Here is a 19,765-nt window from a genome sequence, read left to right as displayed (position 1 = left end):
TTCTCTTAATGCTTATGGGGAATCAGGCGGAATGTTCTTAGAATTCTCTTAATGCTTCTGAGAAACCAGGCGGAATGTTCTAGAATTCTCTTAATGCTTCTGAGGAACCAGGTGGAATGTTTTAGAGTTATCTTAATGCTTCTGGGGAACCAGGCGGAATGTTTTATAGTTGTCTGAGGTCAATTGAGTGTCTCCGACTGTTACTGTCGTAGGGTTGTGGTAACACGTTAGAACAGGCTTCACATGTTGGACACTAATACACACCTATCTACTAGTGGTGTGCATTGGCACTGCCTACACGATTCGATTAGTTTCGATTACGATTCGGGAGGTTTCGATTCTATTCTACCATGCATTGCAATGCATTACATTTCTGCTGAAAGCAAAGCAAATGTTTCATCAGTCATGATGAGGCAATACAAGTAGTCAGATACTGAGCAACATTGGCTGTTTTCTGTATCAGTCTTGCACTTTTCAATGCTTTCAAGTGCTTTTATTTAATTTAACATTCATTTGCTCCTGAAATATCCAAGGAAGTAATTGAAACTGAAAAAAATTGGCGCATCAATTATGGAACTTGCCGCATTGAATTGAATTGTCCATGCCCCGCATTGCATTGCATTGCATTGCCGAATGGATTATTATTGACACCACTACTATCTACTGTCTGCAACAGTGACGTACTGTATAATACATGTGTTAAGGGACCACACTAGGTCCTTATTACCATTATATCAGAGAGACTATCATCTATCTAACTATCTAGAGAGAATATCATCTCTGACTATATCAATGGGTCTAATAAAGGTCTTATTGTTTGTGAACAAGAACTATTATGATCAGATTCAGATTAGATTCTTTATTGTCCCATGGGATACCGTATTTGTTTTCACATCAGTCATTTACATCAGGTACGGCATTAGCTAGACGACACACAGCCTGTCAAGTATGTGAATACACATATTTGTCAAACAAATCATTGAAATTGTCTTATTGTGTTATGTCTTATTGTCTTATAAGTGACTTAAACAGATAGTAGAAATGCACTCAGAGAGTGCAGACCTCCGCCAAGGAAGCTGTTTGGTAGAACATTTGACTATGTTGCACCCATTGACAGTAAATAGAATGGACGCCAAATCAACGCTATTTGCCATTCAACGCTTTGAAGCCAGATTTGGGAACATTCCAACTTACATTCCACCTTAGCAACGCCAAACGCAGGTGCTGATTGGACAACAACAAGACTTCTAACGGTCAATCAAACCATGTTCTGATGCTCATTGGTCAATTTAACTTTTAATATCTCTCTAAAATAAAACATCACCACAAAAAATCACCACCCTGGTAAGTTGGAGAGCAAGGGGACCTACTAGTTGAGCGAAAAATGATCTCCCTGGAGTGGCATTTAAGGGAGATACAGGGTTTTATGTCTCTCATAGGAATGAATGGGATTTGGCCATTTTTTGGTCTTTTTGGGTCCAACCTTGGCTCCAACTTGGCTTCAACAATGAAATAGAATTTTGGCCTCCATTCTATTTACTCTCAATGTTACACCCTGTTGTTTTTCAAGTCTTTCTGCCTTCTGTTTGTGAAGTCAGAAGGTCCAATGTCAAAATTCACCCTATCCCGCAATGGTGAAGAAAATATCTGGTTCTGGATTGTGATCCGGATCACCGTCAAATTTTAATCACTTGTTCCGTCATTTCTTCATGACTTTCTCCATGACGTTCATGACTTTTCGAGTTATCCTGCTGACAGGCAAACACACACACAGACATACAAACAAACAGACAGAAAAACCTAATGTGACCGAAAACATATCGTCCTTGGCGGAGGTAAGTAGGTATGTACTAGTGGCCTACATGTAAACCTTAAAATAAAGGGTTTCTAAAGTTCTATGATATTTCCAGGATGGGGACGGGGGGTGTTGTTGGACTCCGAGGAATGATGTATGTATATGTAACCTTTGCTTGTGTGTGTGTGTGTGTGTGTGTGTGTGTAGGGCCGGCTCGTGTGATGCAGGTGCCAATGGGAATGTCTCTGCTGACGGACGTTGCTGAGAGCGATGAGAAAACACCTCAAGGACGACGCACACCCCTCACGGTGCGTTACTGTGTGTGTGTACTATGTGTATGTGTGTCTGTGTGCGTGCGTGTGTGGTTGTGGGTGCCTTACTGTGTGTGTGTGTGTGTGTGTGTGTGTGTGTGTGTGTGTGTGTGTGTGTGTGTGTGTGTGTGTGTGTGTGTACTATGTGCATGTGTGTGCCTGCATGTGTGTGTACTGTCTGTGTGTGCGTGTGTATGTGTCTTGAGAGTTGATCTTGATTGTTTGTGTTTTATTTTACTTCCAGAAGCTGCAGAAGGCCATGAAGAGCTCTGGAGCAGCCCCTACTGGAGGTTAGTAACATAACATCTGGTAAACCGTATAGAAGCCTGAAAGCTCATACCAGATTCCGAAGTAGTTTCTTTCACCAAGCAGTTAGATTGCTGAACTCATGCTGAAGACAACAAGGCACTTTCTTTGCACTTTTTCCACCCCCTGCCCCCTTTTTTGAAAATCTTTTTGAGGAGAAAAAAACACAACAAGTTTTACTCTTTATAGGCTTAAAACCTATAATAAGATGTAATAAACAAATCTTGAATCTTGAATCTTGAATCTACTGTATTTTGCATTTTCAAATACACAAAATACAATAGAAAATGTGACATTAACTAGGGTTGTGGGTATGTTTTGAATATTATTTCAATCAGTCCGGCTCTTTGGTGTAGTGCTTGGGGCTTCAGTTTTGTATGCAGAAGATCCAGGTTGGAGTCCCGGTGGGGAAACTGTACTTCCCTGTGCTACATAAACAATGGCTTTGAAGACATGACCAACAATAACAATTCAAATCAGTGACAGTCAGTTTTCCAGTCATTCAACAGAAAATAATGTTCAGTTCTTGTAATTATGGAGAAGGATGTAGAAACATTGGGTCATATGGCACAACTAACTATTATTATTTTAATGGCACAGATATGTCAAGGTCTATTGTAAGTTCAATAAACAAGACAGTGTATGTTGTAAAACTTGCCCATGTATCTTGGCAAAGCTTCACTAATATACCATTTCTGGCCTTAGAGTGCCACCTTGTGGCCGATGTGTGGTGCAGCATTATGATCTCTGTTGCACCCTTGCTGCTTTGCATGGTAATTTCAATTATTGGTCATATTTTATCAAGACTGGTGTTTTTCCACCCTACAGTGTATATTCAATAATGCAGACTTTGAAGCTGTGTATTAGTTAACAACCTGTATTTAGGTGGCCACCTGTACCCACCACCTTACAATGTTACTTGGGAATTGAACTGTCAACCTTTGGATTACTTTCCCAGACAAACACCTATACTTGTACAAGTTCCACTTACATACAATTTGATCTCTAGCAGCATCTAGTGTTCCTACTTTGTAATTGCATAGTTCAGGAGAAAGTATTGTATTTTCTTTTATTTTTTTTTTTTTTAAAAAGGGAGGGGGAGTATTTTGATACATAGAAGGATCAGGAAGCACGCTCAACACCTTGTCTTCTTATACTTTACACTGGGTGCTTAACGTCGTCAATGAATGAACTCAAATCTCAAAAGTAAGTGAATAAACAAGCACTCATCAGATTTCTTTTTTCATTTTTAATCGCCTCACATCACAGATGTTTCGGGCTTACTCCCTTCTTCAGTGTGAAATGGCGAAATCGTTTCCTCTCCTCTCTCTCTCCTCCTCCTCCTCTCCACTCCTCTCCTCTCTCTCCCCTCCTCTCTCTTATATTCTCTCCTCTCTTCTCTCCTCTTCCTCCAGACTCCCCCATTCACCCCTCGTTCTCCTCTCTCCATCCTTCAGATTTCCCTGTGAATCCTTTGTGTCATCCTCAGTGCGTCCTGTGGGCCCCAGTGTGACTTTGAGGGCCACTAACCAGCAGAACACCTCTCTCTCTCTCTCTCTCTCTCTCTCTCTCTCTCTCTCTCTCTCTGTCTCCCTCTCTCCCTGTCCTCTGTCTCTGTCTCTGTCTCTGTCTCTCTCTCTCTCTCTCTCTCTCTCTCTCTCTCTCTCTCTCTCTCTCTCTTTTCCTCTCTTCCTCCAGAGTCCCCAATTAACCCTTCGTGTGCTGTAGCAGCTGCTGTGCATGTGTTGGGATGCTATCGTCCCCAGTGTGATGCTGAGGGACACTACCTAGTGTAACCTCTCTCTCTCTCTCTCTCTCTCTCTCTCTCTCTCTCTCTCTCTCTCTCTCTCTCTCTCTCTCTCTCTCTCTCTCTCTCTGCTCTCTTCCTCCAGAGTCCCCAATTAACCCTTCGTGTGCTGTAGCGGCGGCCGGCGTGCGTGTGTTGGGCTCCTACCGCCCCCAGTGTGATGCGGAGGGACACTACCTGCCTATGCAGTGCTGGACGGCCACCGGATACTGCTGGTGTGTGGACGCCCAGGGCACCGAGATAGCCGGCACGCGCCAACGCTTTAGCAAGCCCACGTGCCAATGAGGTGAGGACATCACACACACACACAAACACACACACACACACAGGGCACCGAGATAGCCGGAACGCGTCAACGCTTTAGCAAGCCCACGTGCCAATGAGGTGAGGATATCACACACACACACACCAGGGATGGAAATAAGCACCCGTCCACCTCCAATGACGGGAGAATTTGGCCTTTGGCAGGTGACATTTGTCAACCCACTCGTCACCTTGAGGGGTGAAATTTTTCTACAGGCTCCCGGGTTAATGCTAAATTATACGCAGCATCCAACATTAAAGGTTTAAGCTAATTGGTAATGAAACCATGATACTGGCGTCACAATAACTGAATGTACGACCTCTGAAACACAAGTATTAATCAGAAAATTATCTTACTTGGCATTACAATGTTTGGAACGGTCGAATATGAACTGGTAAAAATGGTCACTGGTAAAAATTGTGTGTGACTGGTAGATTTTAGAATTTACCTGCCACAGTGACTGGTGGGGACGCACGCACGCACGCACGCACGCACGCACAAACACACACACATACACACCTGGTCTGTTCTAGAAGAGATCCTAAAAGAGTGTGGACAAGAGGAGACTACAGTTTTAATGTAATTCCATCTCTCCCCTTTTCCACAGGTGTGCTGACGTGAAGAGAGAGGAGTCTCCATCATGATTCATCATCATCATCATCATCATCATCAACAACCTCCTCTTCCTCCCTGTGTTTATTTGGGGTTCAATCAGAGTATCTCTCTCTCTCTCTCTCTCTCTCCCTCTCTCTCTCTCTCTCTCTCTCTCTCTCTCTCTCTTAATTGAAGTCTTTATTGGCATGCCGGTGTGTATAATATCAGCATTGCCAAAGCTTACAAAAGAGCAATAACATAACAACAATATTAAGGGCATTTAAGAACATTATTAATAGGACCAACATACACACGCTCATCCACATTCTCTCTCTCTATCTCTCTCTATCCTTCACATACGCATATGCCAAGTTACACACACACACACACACACACACACACACACACACACACACACACACACACACACACACACACACACACACACACACACACACACACAGACAATGCCTTTTGCACTTTCTTCATTGCACTCCTTTTTAGAAGGTCTTTCTTCTATAAGTGATTGAGATATATAATGCCATTTGTATTTTAGTCATTTAGTGACTATGTAACTTCACTATTTACGTAGCATTGGACACAGCCTCTCTGACTGACGTTACACGTCACACTCTCATGCGGAGAAAAGTTTTTTAACACTGTCTGTATTTCTGTGTGTATTTGTGTCAGAGAGTGTGTGTGTTTGGCTTTGGGAAACCAATCAACATGAAATAAACTTCATTACGTTTCTCAGAAATGCAGTGTGATGTGTGGTCATTTACTCAACTCAGTAAATGTGCATGCCCCCCCCCCCACACTGTGTGTGTGTGTGTGTGTGTGTGTGTGTGTGTGTGTGTGTGTGTGTGTGTGTGTGTGTGTGTGTGTGTGTGTGTCTGTGTGTGTGTCTGTGTGTAGTGTAAGAGTAGACTGCAAGTACTACCAACCCGATTCAACCCTTCAGTCTGGTAGCCCAACTCATTCACCCCCTTCTGTATACACCATGGACAAACCCAGGTCATAGAATCCATGCCATGTACTGAACGGCTGCACATTCTACAAGAAGCTGTATATATCCAGGCATGACCGGATTATAGACCTTTTGTTAGAAAAACTGCAATATGTTTGTCCCTCACCTGTAACAATGTATACAAACTGTGTTCTAAAACCCCAAATGTTTGCTCTAAACCAGAGCCCCACTGCTTTTAATGGACTGAATGCAACTAAACCAGACATCACTATTATTGATGAGGACAATCAAACTGTTGATATAGTGGAAGTAGGATGTTGCTTTGACTCATATCTAGAATAAACGTTTTGTGAGAAACTAATGAAGTATCAACCACTTGTGCAGGAAATCACTGTGATGGGCTACAAATGCCAATATATAGAGCTTGTATTTGGAAGTTTGGGCCACGTGCATAGACTGGCCACTAGGGGGCTAAGGATGCTTGGCTTCCCAAAAATGAATGCAAAAAGCTTGCTTAAATATTGTTCAATATCATCAATAATTGGTAGTCGAAACATATGGAGAAGAAGGTGCTGTGTATATCCTTGAGACTTTTACCCCATGGACAATTGATCACTGTAGTGCCACTTATCTAGTTCATGCCTAAGTATCTTTGCAACTGATACATTTGTGTCTATGGAAACTCAATTTTGAATTGTGGGCACAAATAAAAGAGTAAACTGTGTGTGTTTGTGAGTGTGTGTGTGTGTGTGTGTGTGTGTGTGTGTCTGTGTGTGTGTGTGTGTGTGTGTGAAAGTGAGGAGGGTAATGTACAATTAATCATGTAGTCAGATGTGTTACAAGAGCACTCTGTGTGTGTGTGTGTGTGTGTGTGTGTGTGTGTGTGTGTGTGTGTGTGTGTGTGTGTGTGTGTGTGTGTGTGTGTGTGTGTGACAAGAGCACCGAGTGTGTGAGAGAAGTAGGGTAACACTTCCAAATAAGGGGCCATAATTAACAGTATGCCTTGCTTTTGTATTAAGTAAGTGTTAATTAAGGTCCTTAGTTAAGTATGACCTAATAGCTACTTAACTATTAACTGTACCCTTACTTATCTATTAGTTAAATAATTATATGCTATGAACTTGTGACACATGGTAATAGTTATCTAATAGTTAAGTAACTGCTTACTAATGTTTAACATGTGAATTAATAACAATTTATATGTGTGTAATGTGGCATTAAGTAGCGATTATTAACCCTTACTAAAATATTAGGTCATAGCTAATTTGCTGTTAATTATGGCCCCTTATATATATGGCCCCTTACCGTGCATCTCAAGTTCATAGCATATAATTATTTAACTAATAAATAAGTAAGAGTACAGTTAATAGTTAAGTAGCTATTAGGTCATACTTAACTAAGGACCTTAATTAACACTTACTTAATACAAAAGCAAGGCATATCTAATGATTAAATAATACCGACATATTGTTGTCTGTAGATTGCGTACCCATCATGCACTGCTCTTCTTGGAGCTAATATTCTCAAACATTAACCTAATTATCACAAAGGAATGGTTTAGTCTCGCTTCAAAACTATTACTCTTCATAATGTTCAGCATTTATTCTAGGGTTTTTACCATTAAAACTAATAAGTGGTACATGAAAAAATTACATCTCATCACCCCACCATCATTGAGAAGTGTACATCCAATCCTTGCTATATAATGGCTCCTGTTGCCACTATTACAGTGATTTGAACGAGTGAAAACTAGATGTCACAGTAGATTAATTACTTAACTATTAGGTATGCTCAGCCAACTCTATTATAAGGGTCCTAAACACCAATATCTATCGATTAATTAACCATTAGTTATCCGCGGCCAACTCTAATATAAGGGTCCCAAACACCAATATCTATCTATCAATTAACCATTAGTTATCCTCAGCCAACTCTAATATAAGGGTCCCAAAACCCAATATTTATGTATTAATTAACCATTAGTTATGCCTTACTTTTGTATTAAGTAAGTGTTAATTTTGGTCTTTAGTTAAGTATGACCTGATAGCTACTTAACTATTAACTGTGCCCTTATTTATCTATTAGCTAAATAATAATATGCTATTAACTTTGAACACAAGGTAATAGTTATCTAATAGTTAAGTAACTGCTTACTAATGTTCAACATATGCATTAATAACAATTAATATGTGTCTAATGTGGCATTAAGTAATGATTATTAACCCTTGCTTAAGTATTAGGTTGTAGCTACTTTACTGTTAATTATGGTCCCTTATTTGGAAGTGTTACCTACAGTCAGTCTTAAATCCAGAGATGACAAGGCCAATACAATACAATACAATACAATACAATACAATACAATACAATACAATACAATACAATACAGTCAGTCTTAAAGCCAGAGATGATGAGCTCAATACAATACAGTAAGTCTTATGTTACGTCAGTTACCACACAAGATTCTGATGTGAGCAGTGCTGGGTGTGTAGCCTAAACTGTGGATTAAAATGTAATTGCAAGAAACAAAGACATTTGCTGCAACGAAGACAGCGGTTTAAGGTAGGCCTACACCGTTTGGTTATTAATTTTGTTGACTTATGGTTGTGATTTGAAGTAGCCTAGGTTTGGCTTAGTTGCTGCATGGTGAGTTTATTGCACAATGTAGACAGACTTTTTGTAAGCTATAGCCTACTCTTCTAAAAATCCCCACACTCAAAACTTTGTGCCCGTGCTCATCCTGTCTTCCTTAAACGATATTTCAATAGGCCTACAAACTGTCAAAATGACAGTGGAGTGCAATGTTCTATGGTGAATGCTTTGGACTGTGATTATGGCTGTGTATTTCATCAAGTGTAGGCTACAATTCTCCACTTCAGGTTGATATTTTGACAACACTAATGTCCACATGTAGAACTGCAGAATTCGTGGTTTTTGTCTTTTTGGTTAGGGAACCATGTTGTTCGCGTTGGTTTTTTTTTTTTTTGGTGGGGGGTAAAAAGGGCCGCTAAGGGGAAAATTCTCCCGGTGGGAAAAGTCTTCCCACTCCGCCCCTGCACACACACACAGACACAGAGACACACAGACTCACACTCGTCAGCACACACATAGACTGCTCATGCCATGAATGGATGTATACTGTAAATAATAACACTGATAATGATGTATGTTATAGGGCACGTAAAAAGCTATAGTGCAGCTAGTGTTGATGTTGGTGACCTACAGTACTATATAAGGCCTATCATGTACAATCCATTTCCAACTTGCTACATGAGGACATGGACATGCTGTATGACAGTAAGTTGAACATTAACAGATATTTTATGGCCAGGGTGTGGATTACATTGCGTGCGAACTCTGAGCCCTTGAAACTGTGAGCGAGAGGGAAGGTACAAGTGCTTCTGCGAAAAGAAGAGTTTATTTACAACAGTGTAAACAACGACTTCAGTGGATTAAACAATTTCAGCTCATCTGAACAAGTCTTTCAACAAAGTTGTGAGTTACTCTTGAAATATCAGTTTGTGAGTTAATGTTGAATGAGGTTTTGGCTGTAACCTTTCATGCCCTGGTAGTCATTGTAACGTGGCATCTGTAAACAGTGTAATCAAAGAACTACAATAAATAGTAGTGAGTTTTAACCAACTTACTCATGCACATTTTAACCAATTGAAAAGCATGGTATCCCCATAATGCACGCCGTACCTCCTGTGGCACACTGTAATAGTCATTGAAAAGTTAACTACCATAGTACTACACTATTATGACATAACACAAGGCCTTTACCAATGATCTATGACTTGATCATTGCCATTCTGGTAACAGCAAATTTAACACGGCATGTCTTAACGGCTTAATATCTAGTTGTGAATGCTTGACAATTGACATGCATATGACTTATCTCAGTACAGTTGGCCTTACTTGTAAAAACGAGGCCGTCAGTAGATGTGTATAAACGAGGCCGTCAGTAGAGGTGTGTAAACGAGGCCATCAGTAGATGTGTAGAAACGAGGCCGTCAGTAAATGTGTACTTTGATCAGCAGAGTACGTCTAACAAGAAATCCAGAGATGACAAGGCCAATACAATACATTCACACTTAACCCTTATGTTGTGTTCGGGTCATTTTTGACCCGTTTTCAAGTTTTAGTGTGAAAAAAACACACTTTCCTTTATTTTCTTGGAATAAGGCTTCATCTAATCTTCAGTCACAATCATTGCAACACACAAAAAATATGTTTTATCATTTGAGTACATTTTTAAGGTCCAAAAAAAAACAAGTTACATCTGTGGTGTTCAGGGTCAAAATTGACCCGGCATAGATTTTTGGCTGTTGTATGCATTTCTGAAAAGCTGTTGGTTGCCCCTTGTCTTTAGTTTGGTGATTTATGGTGAGGAAAATATATTTCTTGCTTGAAAATTTTTTTGCCAGCTTTTTCATATTCCAAATCCAATATGGCCGCCGGACAGTCCAATACACTACAATACGTCATATCTCCTGTTGTGAAAGGAGTACAGATGTATTTCTGGTGTCTACTCATATGTTTTTATGGTCAGGGAATCCATTTCTGCATTATATAATGAGATTTTTTGCACATTTGTTTGCAAAATACATTTTTGCACATTATTTTTTCCAAAAAACGTATCAAAAATTCATAATGGCACCCAAACATGTAGAACTGGTCTTATACTTTCCATAAAGTTGATGTGGCAATGACATAATGGTCCATGTTCATGGCATAGGGGATTCAGATGAATAGTGTGACTTTTTTCATGTTAATTGATGTGTTCATTTCCAATATCTTTGCAGTATATTGGTGGAATAGCTGTGACTCGGACAGAATTGTTATTTTGTATATTTACCACACTAAAATCATATAAATATTGAAAAACACCAAGTCAACATATTTAAACATTGATTTTATGCACTGAAAAACTAATTTAGTTGACATTTGGTCTTTATCCTGCTATAAATCTCTTTGGGTTGGTTTGGACCTCAACACCACAAATGCCACTATTGATGATATTTTTCAATATTAGGGAAAACCCAATAAAATAAATGTGGGGGTTGTTGTACTTTCATATCAGCTGTAATACATGGACAACATAATCACTAATTGTATCACTTTAGGAGGTATTTAATAGTGAATTTATGCAGATTTTGACAGTTTTGGTCATCAAAAACGATTTTCAAAATGTAAGATAAAAGACCAGTAAAGTCAAAAAGATCAATACAAAAAGTAATATTTCCAAGGATATGAATACATACCAAGTTAGCCATGATATGAAAAACAATATCTGATGATAACTAGTGTTTTTGGTTATTTTACTGTATGGCTGAGTTTTGTTATCACGGGTCAAAAATGACCCGAACACCACAGGTGTATGCAGCTTACGAACACAACACAAGGGTTAAATCCAAAGACGACAAGGCCAATACAATACAATACAGTCAGTCTTAAAGCCAGAGATGACAAAGCCATTGTTACGGACCCGTGGGGCTCCTCCCCGCTCTTTACCGTAATCACCTCCGTAGGCGCAGCACGGGTTTCCGGAAGCCAGGTGCGGCGCGTTGACTGTGATTGACAAGACTCAAAAGTTTGCCAGAAGCAGCGTTGGAGGCCGCCGCCTCTCCTCCTCTCCTGCACCTTTTTACACTTTGATTTCCATTCACAAACATCCACACACTTTACACACACTCTTATTTATCCCCCACTTACTTCATTTTCAACATTTACCACTTTTTGACATTTAAATAATAAATCTAAGTAAAACTTGATTCCGTTTCTGTGGTCTTCCATTTCTGGTACGTTGGACTTTGGGTCAGGACGTAACAGAATTGGGGGCTCTCGTCTCGGGATTTGAAACGCTGGTAGCCTAATTAGTAATTAGAACTAGTGTTTGCTGGCCGACTGGGCTCTGTGTTGCATTGCCTCGGCGTTAATGATCAAGTCAGGTCCTTCGAAGTTGTGGACTGATTTGGTATGCTTTGTATCTGGTAAGTTAAGTTACGATACATTGCATAAAGTTTATTGGGAAGACACAAGCGGATCAAGTAAACTTTGTTTCATTTAGGAACTTTTGTTGTGGGTGCAGGAGACGAGGAGGATTTTTTTCCCCATCGGTGCCTAGGCATTTTCTGAGCCAGGCAAAAGACGCGGTGGTGGCCTAATTGGTAAGTGTGTGTCTGCGCTGCGTTCGCATGATTGAGTGACGTACTTGTTAAGTAATTTGGGAGTTTGCCAATCTGCATGGTTTGTTATTTTTGGTTTTGTTGTTTTTGTGCTTACCCTGGACGGAGGGCACGGTCGTAGATGTCCGACTTTAACGGCATTTTGTCGGGGGAGAAGGCTCTACTGATATTGTGTAATAAAGAGCTCTGTCCTCGGGGTTTGCACGGAAGAGGAGTACCGTGTCGTGCAGGGCAACTCCACTTGTCTCGGTCTTGCGACGCAGCGTAATGGCCACACTTTAGTTTCACAAGAAAAAAAAAAAAGGAAAAAAAAAGAAATTGATTTTGTTTTGTTGCCTATTGGGGTATCTGTCATTTGAGGAAATACACTGTAAATGTATGGCTATTTTGGACGAGTTTTTTGCGTCACCGTCAGTGGAGACTTTGAATAAGTTAACCAAAGACCAGTTGCGTCAAGTTGGTCAGCATTATTGTTTCGATTTAGGATTGCCAAGAACGGCGAAATTGGCCCAGCTACAGGCTGCCGTACAAGCTGAATTAATTGTCAGAAATATTCTCCCATCGCACAATTGTATAATTATACTGTGTTTTTTTCTGAAGAAAATCAATAAAAACTGTTAAAAGAAAAAAAAGAAATATTCTCCCATCTCCATTTGCTGTAGCCATGCCAGAGTCAGAGGATGGGGCAAAGTCTCCGTCTCTGTTAAAGGAGGCGACATGCACCCTCTCCTTTGAACAACAAAAAGAGCTAATAGAAATGCAGCAAAGGGAAAGAGAAGCTGAACGAGAAGCGGAACGGCAAGAGCGCGATGCCCAACGGAGAGAAAGAGAAGCGCAACGTGAATATGAACTTGAAAAAATTAAATTGGAACGTGAAGTAACATTGGAAAGGTTAAGGCTGGTAGGCGAAGGCAAACTGTCGGCTGATGAGGTTACTGCGTCACGGGGGTCTGCGCGCCCTCCTGACATATCCAATATGGTCAAATTAATTCCTAAATTTAACGAAAAGGACCCAGATGTTTTCTTTACTTTGTTTGAGAATGTGGCGGCTGACCGTGACTGGTCAGATTCCGAGAAGACGTTGCTACTTCAGAGTGTACTGGTAGATAAAGCACAAGAAGCTTTTGTCGCTTTGCCAGCTACTGATCGAAAAAAATATGACAAAGTGAAAAAAGCAGTGCTTAAAGCGTACGAGTTGGTCCCGGAAGCTTACCGCTTGAAATTTCGCTCATGGAGAAAAGGAGACAAGCAGACTTATACCGAGGTAGCCAGGGAGTTGAGCACTCACTTTAATCGGTGGTGTTCTGCAGTAGATGTTACAACTTTTGAGCAACTGTCTAATCTGATTGTTTTGGAACAATTTAGAAACATCCTCCCTGAGCGCATTGCTACCCACGTTGCTGAGCGCAATCTAAAAACAGCGACGGAAGCAGCATCAGTAGCTGATGATTTCGCTTTGATTCACAAACATAGTTTCAGAGAACACAATTCAGGTAGGCGTTATCGTGATGACCAGCGTTGGGGACACGGTGGGCAGTTAGCGCCTCCCCCTTCGCCACCGCGCTCATTCGATGCGCGCACTCAGAATATGGACCAAAACGTTAATCGGTCGCTCTCTCACAAAAACGCTATTAATTCTCGCTTGGATTCTGGCCACTCTGTTCCTACACCTCCCGTTTCGAGTAGGGATATTGTATGTCACTATTGTCTGGAGAAGGGGCATTTGAAGAAAGACTGTCCAGTTTTGAAGGGGAAGAGTCAGAGAAACATTCATGATTCAGTTAAGAGTGTCAATCTGGCTGTCTCCGCGTCAAGTATGCCTTTTGATTTTGGGTTGCCAGATCAGAATGTTAACCCTGTAATGACTGTATCTTCATTCCTGCCCGCAGCCACGAGTTCCTCTGAAGCTGGTGAGAGCAGTGACGGTTCTCCCACTAAAGCGAATGGTTTCTCTCCCTTCATTACTGATGGTTCTGTTTCCATAGTGGGTAGCGCTGCTCAAGTGCCCGTGAAGATACTCAGAGACACAGGGGCATCTGAGTCGTTTATTGTGAAATCTGTGTTGCCTTTCTCAACCAAGACTAGTACTGGGGAAAATGTTTTGTTGCAGGGAATTGGGTCATCAGTTTTTTCTGCTCCTTTGCACCAAATTAATTTGCAGTCTGACCTGGTGCAGGGGCAAGTGAACATAGCTGTCTGCCCTTCTTTACCTGTAGAGGGCATCCATGTAATCTTGGGCAACAATCTGGCAGGGGAGCGGGTGTGGCGTGATGTACCACCCCCTGTAAACGACAAAACTCACTCTATTTCAGATAACCATGATCTTAATGAAAATTTGCCTGCTGGTGCAGTGACGAAGGCTACAAGCCATTTATCTGATGTTCCTCACACTGAGTTGAATTCTGTGTTCTCTAACCTACCTTTCTCTCTCTCTCATGATGAATTTGTTGCAGCTCAGAGGGAAGATGGCCGTTTAAAGCGGCTGTTTGACCAGGTTCTACCACCTGAGGAAATGCACAGAGTAGCTGTAGGCTACTTTATGCCGGATGGGCTGTTGGTACGAAAGCGGACCCCCAAGACTAGCAAAGGGGCGGGGAATCCAGCTTTTCAAGTAGTGGTGCCAACAAAGTTCAGAGAAAGGGTGCTGAAGATGGCTCATGTGGGGGTATCTGGGCACTTGGGGGTTGGGAAAACTCATGACAGACTGGTGAAGTACTTCTACTGGCCTAGGCTGACTAAGAAGGAGGTGGCATACTTCATTAGGATGAGTCATGTATGCCAACCTACACCCACCCATAGGGCAGCAGCTAATCCGTCAAGGCCACTAAAGAAGACCTGGTACAACACATGGTCTGAGAAAAGGGTGTTCAGGCCTGGCGAGTTGAGGTTGCCGGTGACTAACTCTTTTCCTCTGAAAAATCCAGGTTCCTACACTGCATGTGAACCGGTGTCAAACCTGAACCGCTTGATGCCCACTAAATTATGTTCATCTTTTGAACCCTTACACTAGGTTGGTGGAGACCATGCCCTTGGGGCGTGGACGACGTAAATGCGGGCCTGAGTGTGGGTGTGGGTCTTGACCTGTCCTGTCTCATTCTCCTCCTCTGGCTCCACTCTCTCTCTGCTCTTGCTTGCTCTCCTTAAATTTAGCTGTCCAGACACCAGGATTTGCTGGAGTTCCGGGTTCAGTAGGGGGGGTTGGTTGGAACCACTGGAGGGTAGAGGGATGGGGCTTGTGAAGACATTTTGTCATTTAGTCTCTAAACTTGATAATCATTACCCCTAGACAGCAAACCTTTTCTGAGGTTTTTTTTTGTTTGTATTGACCTATGTGTTTTTTTTTGGTGCTAGGCTTCCCTGATGCTTTCAGAGACCTTGGTGGTCTCTGTCTTAAGGGGGGAGGTGTTACGGACCCGTGGGGCTCCTCCCCGCTCTTTACCGTAATCACCTCCGTAGGCGCAGCACGGGTTTCCGGAAGCCAGGTGCGGCGCGTTGACTGTGATTGACAAGACTCAAAAGTTTGCCAGAAGCAGCGTTGGAGGCCGCCGCCTCTCCTCCTCTCCTGCACCTTTTTTACACTTTGATTTCCATTCACAAACATCCACACACTTTACACACACTCTTATTTATCCCCCACTTACTTCATTTTCAACATTTACCACTTTTTGACATTTAAATAATAAATCTAAGTAAAACTTGATTCCGTTTCTGTGGTCTTCCATTTCTGGTACGTTGGACTTTGGGTCAGGACGTAACACAATACAATACAATACAGTCAGTCTTAAATCCAGAGATGACAAGGCCAATACAATACAGTCAGTCTTAAATCCAGAGATGACAAGGCCAATACAATACAGTCTTAAAGCCAGAGATGACAAGGCCAATACAATACAATACAGTCAGTCTGATATCCAGAGATGACAAGGCCAATACAATACAATACAGTCAGTCTTAAATCCAGAGATGACAAAGGCCAATACAATACAATACAGTCAGTCTTAAAGCCAGAGATGATGAGGCCAATACAATACAGTCAGTCTTAAAGCCAGAGATGATGAGGCCAATACAATACAGTCAGTCTTAAAGCCAGAGATGATAAGGCCAATACAATACAGTCAGTCTTAAAGCCAGAGATGACAAGGCCAATACAATACAATACAGTCAGTCTTAAAGCCAGAGATGACAAAGCCAATACAATACAATACAGTCAGTCTTAAAGACACAGAGGATGAAGCCAATACAATACAGTCAGTCTTAAAGACACAGATGATAAGTCCAATACAATACAATACAATACAATACAATACAATACAATACAATACAATACAATACAATACAATACAATACAATACAATACAGTCAGTCTTAAATGATGGCTGCCTGCCTAGTCAGCCAGACCCAGCTGCAGTACCAAGGTGTTGGACAGGCATTTGATGGGGTAATGGGGGGGCACGTTAGCGGGGGGTGTGGGAGTCCTCCCCCAGAAAATGCTGTATGTCTTACATGCAATTTCCTGCATTTTAACGGAATTGTGGGTCAAGTTTCAGCTCAATACAGAACTGTACCTTTGTTTTAAAATGCGGGACAATTTAATTTTTTCAGGTGTACAAAGTATGGGTCCTCATGAGCTACCAATTTGGCAAAACTGCACTGATGCACAAATAAGTGTAGCTGGCCTATTCAAGAAATGAAATTATGCATGGTCACTTATTGTTTTACATTTAGGTCTACTGACAATGTCTAAATGTCTAAATGGTGTAGCCTATTCATTTATTTATTTGTTTATTAGGGCTGTGGTGGTTAAGCACTGGTGGCATTTTATGTTACACTTATATATTTACAGTATTCAGAAAAAAAAACAAATTTGTTGCATATTAATGAAGATGTCAGCATATTTAGGTGAATAGGCCCAGGGGGGGCACAGCAGCTCAGCGTCGGCCCTGTAGTCAGCTCTTCTCATCCTGTGTAGGGAGTGAAGGGGTGTGTGTGTGTGTGTTCTGTTTTGGCCAGCGGGGTGGTGTGTGTGTGTGTGTGTGTGTGCGCTGTTTTGGCCATTGAGGTGGTGTGTGTGTGTGTGTGTGTGTGTGTGTGTGTGTGTGTGTGTGTGTGTGTGTGTGTGTGTGCCCTGTTTTGGCCAGCGAGGTGGTGTGTGTGTGTGTGTGTGTGTGTGTGTGTGTGTATGTGTGTGCGTGTGCGTGTGTGTGTGTGTGTGTGCGCTGTTTTGACCAGCGAGGTGGTGTGTGTGTGTGTGTGTGTGTGTGTGTGTGTGTGTGTGTGTGTGTGTGTGTGTGTGTGTGTGTGTGTGTGTGTGTGTATGTGCTGTTTTGACCAGCGACGTGGTGTGTGTGTATGTGTGCGCTGTTTTGACCTGCGAGGTGGTGTGTATGTATCAAGTGGTCAGCTCTTCTCATCCTGCGTAGGGAGTGAAGGTGTGTGTGTGTGTGTGTGTGTGTGCATGCTGTTTTGACCAGCGAGGTGGTGTGTTTGCTGTGTGTGTGCTGTTTTGACCAGCGAGGTGATGTGTGTGTGTGTTGTTTTCACTAGCGAGATGGTGTGTGTGTGTGCTGTTTTGACCAGCAAGGTGGTGTGTGTGCTGTTTTGACTAGCGAGGTGGTGAGTGTGTATGTGTGTGAGTGTGTGTGTGTGTGTGTGTGTGTGTGTGTGTGTGTGTGTGTGTGTGTGTGTGTGTGTGTGTGTGTGTGTGTGCCATTTTGACCAGTGAGGTGGTGTGTGTGTGTATATGTTTGTGTGTGTGTGTGTGTGTGTGTGTGTGTTTGTGTGTGTGTGTGTTTGTGTGTGTGTGTGTGTGTGTGTGTGTGTGTGTGTGTGTGTGTGTGTGTGTGTGTGTGTGTGTGTGTGTGTGTGTGTGTGTGTGTGTGTGTGTGTGTGCGGTTTTGACCAGCGAGGTGGTGTGTGTGACATACAATATGTGCGTATACTATGTTGCTATACTGTGTTTCTATGACATACAGTGTGAGTGCATATTATACTCCTGCATTGTGGCTGTGAGTGACATGCAATATGTACGTACACTATTTTCCTATATTGTGATACAGTGTGTGTATTCTACAGTATGTCTGTGTATTGTGGCTATGAAATATAGTGTGTGTGTGTGTGTACTATGTCTGTGTATTGTGGCTGTGACATACAGTGTGGCTGTGTACTATGTTCCTGTATTGTGCTTGCAGCTGTGAATGAATGAATACATTTTCTGTATTGTGATTGTGGCTGTGATACAGTGTGTGTATATACTATGTTACTCTATTGTGGCTGTGACATACAGTGTGTGTGTATACTAAGTTACTGTATTGTGGCTGTGACATACAGTGTGTGTGTGTATACTATGTTACTGTATTGTGGCTGTGACATACAGTGTGTGTGTACTATGTTACTGTATTGTGGCTGTGACATACAGTGTGTGTTTACTATGTTACTCTATTGTGGCTGTGATATACAGTGTGTGCGTACTATCTGTATTGTGGCTGTGACATACTGTGTGTGCGTATACTACAGTGCTGGCCAAAAGTATTGGCACCCCTTCAATTCTGTTAGATAATACTGTTTCTTTCAGAAAATGATTGCAATCACAAATGCTTTGTTATTAATATCTTCATTTGTTTGTCTTGCAATGAAAAACGCAAAAGAGAATGAAAAAAAAGTCAAATGAATGACCATTTTACACAAAACTCCAGAAAAAAGACCATCCTTGAGGTGATTGGAAGGGTGCGTTCTCCACATTGTCATTTTGAGATCTCTCCATAGGTTTTTCTATGGGATTCAGGGGTGGACTCCTACATTATGCAGCAAAATTTGTTGATAGTCTACAGATTTCATAATTCCATGCACACAGTCAAGTAGTCCAATTCCAGAGGCAGCAAAGCAACCTCAAAACATCAGGGAAACTGACCATATTTGACTTTAGGGACAGTGTTCTTTTCATTGAAGGCCTAATTTATTTTTCCTCTATTCATTTGAGTTAGCAGGAAAAAATGAGGCCTTCAAAGAAAAGGACATGCTGTATGACAGTAAGTTGAACATTAACAGATATTTTATGACCAGGGTGTGGATTACATTGCGTGCAAACTTGAACCCTTGGAACTGGAAGAGAGAGTAAAGGTACATCTGCTCCTGCGAAAAGAAGGGTTTATTTAAATCAATGGTTTAAACAATTTCAGCTCATCTGAACAACAAGTCTTTCAACAAAGTTGTGAGTTACTCTTGAAATATCAGAAGTTTGTGAGTTAATGTTGAATGAAGTTTTGGCTGTAACCTTTCATTCCCTGGTAGTCATTGTAACGTGGCATCAGTAGACAGTGTAATCAAAGAACTACAATAAATCGTGGTGAGTTTTAACCAACTTACTCATGCACATTTTAACCAATTGAAAAGCATGGTAGCCCCATAATGCACGCCGTACCTCCTGTGGCACACTGTAATAGTCATTGAAATGTTAACTACCATAGTACTACACTACTATGACACAACACAAGGCCTTT

The 19,765-nt window shown here is 41.6% G+C and overlaps 1 protein-coding gene across 2 annotated transcripts in view; it reads left to right on the top strand.

Annotated features, from left to right (window-relative positions):
- Nucleotides 1-5,874, top strand: part of LOC134439133 (thyroglobulin-like) — an 8,393-nt gene extending 2,519 nt beyond the window's left edge. The window contains exons 3-6 of one of the 2 annotated variants that reach the window (XM_063188986.1): nucleotides 2,003-2,103; nucleotides 2,351-2,396; nucleotides 4,305-4,505; nucleotides 5,131-5,874. In XM_063188986.1, the coding sequence (XP_063045056.1) occupies nucleotides 2,003-2,103; nucleotides 2,351-2,396; nucleotides 4,305-4,504 (347 nt within the window). In that variant the 3' untranslated portion in view covers nucleotide 4,505; nucleotides 5,131-5,874. Of the gene's footprint in view, nucleotides 1-2,002; nucleotides 2,104-2,350; nucleotides 2,397-4,110; nucleotides 4,224-4,304; nucleotides 4,506-5,130 lie in introns of those variants that run through there. The other variant, XM_063188987.1, reaches the window with a different exon arrangement.
- The last annotated feature ends 13,891 nt before the right edge of the window (nucleotides 5,875-19,765 follow it).

The sequence above is a fragment of the Engraulis encrasicolus genome, chromosome 22 (assembly GCF_034702125.1).
Source record: "Engraulis encrasicolus isolate BLACKSEA-1 chromosome 22, IST_EnEncr_1.0, whole genome shotgun sequence".
Lineage (NCBI taxonomy): Eukaryota > Metazoa > Chordata > Actinopteri > Clupeiformes > Engraulidae > Engraulis > Engraulis encrasicolus.
Note: the sequence above shows the minus strand (reverse complement) of the source record. Positions and strands in the feature narration are given on the sequence as shown.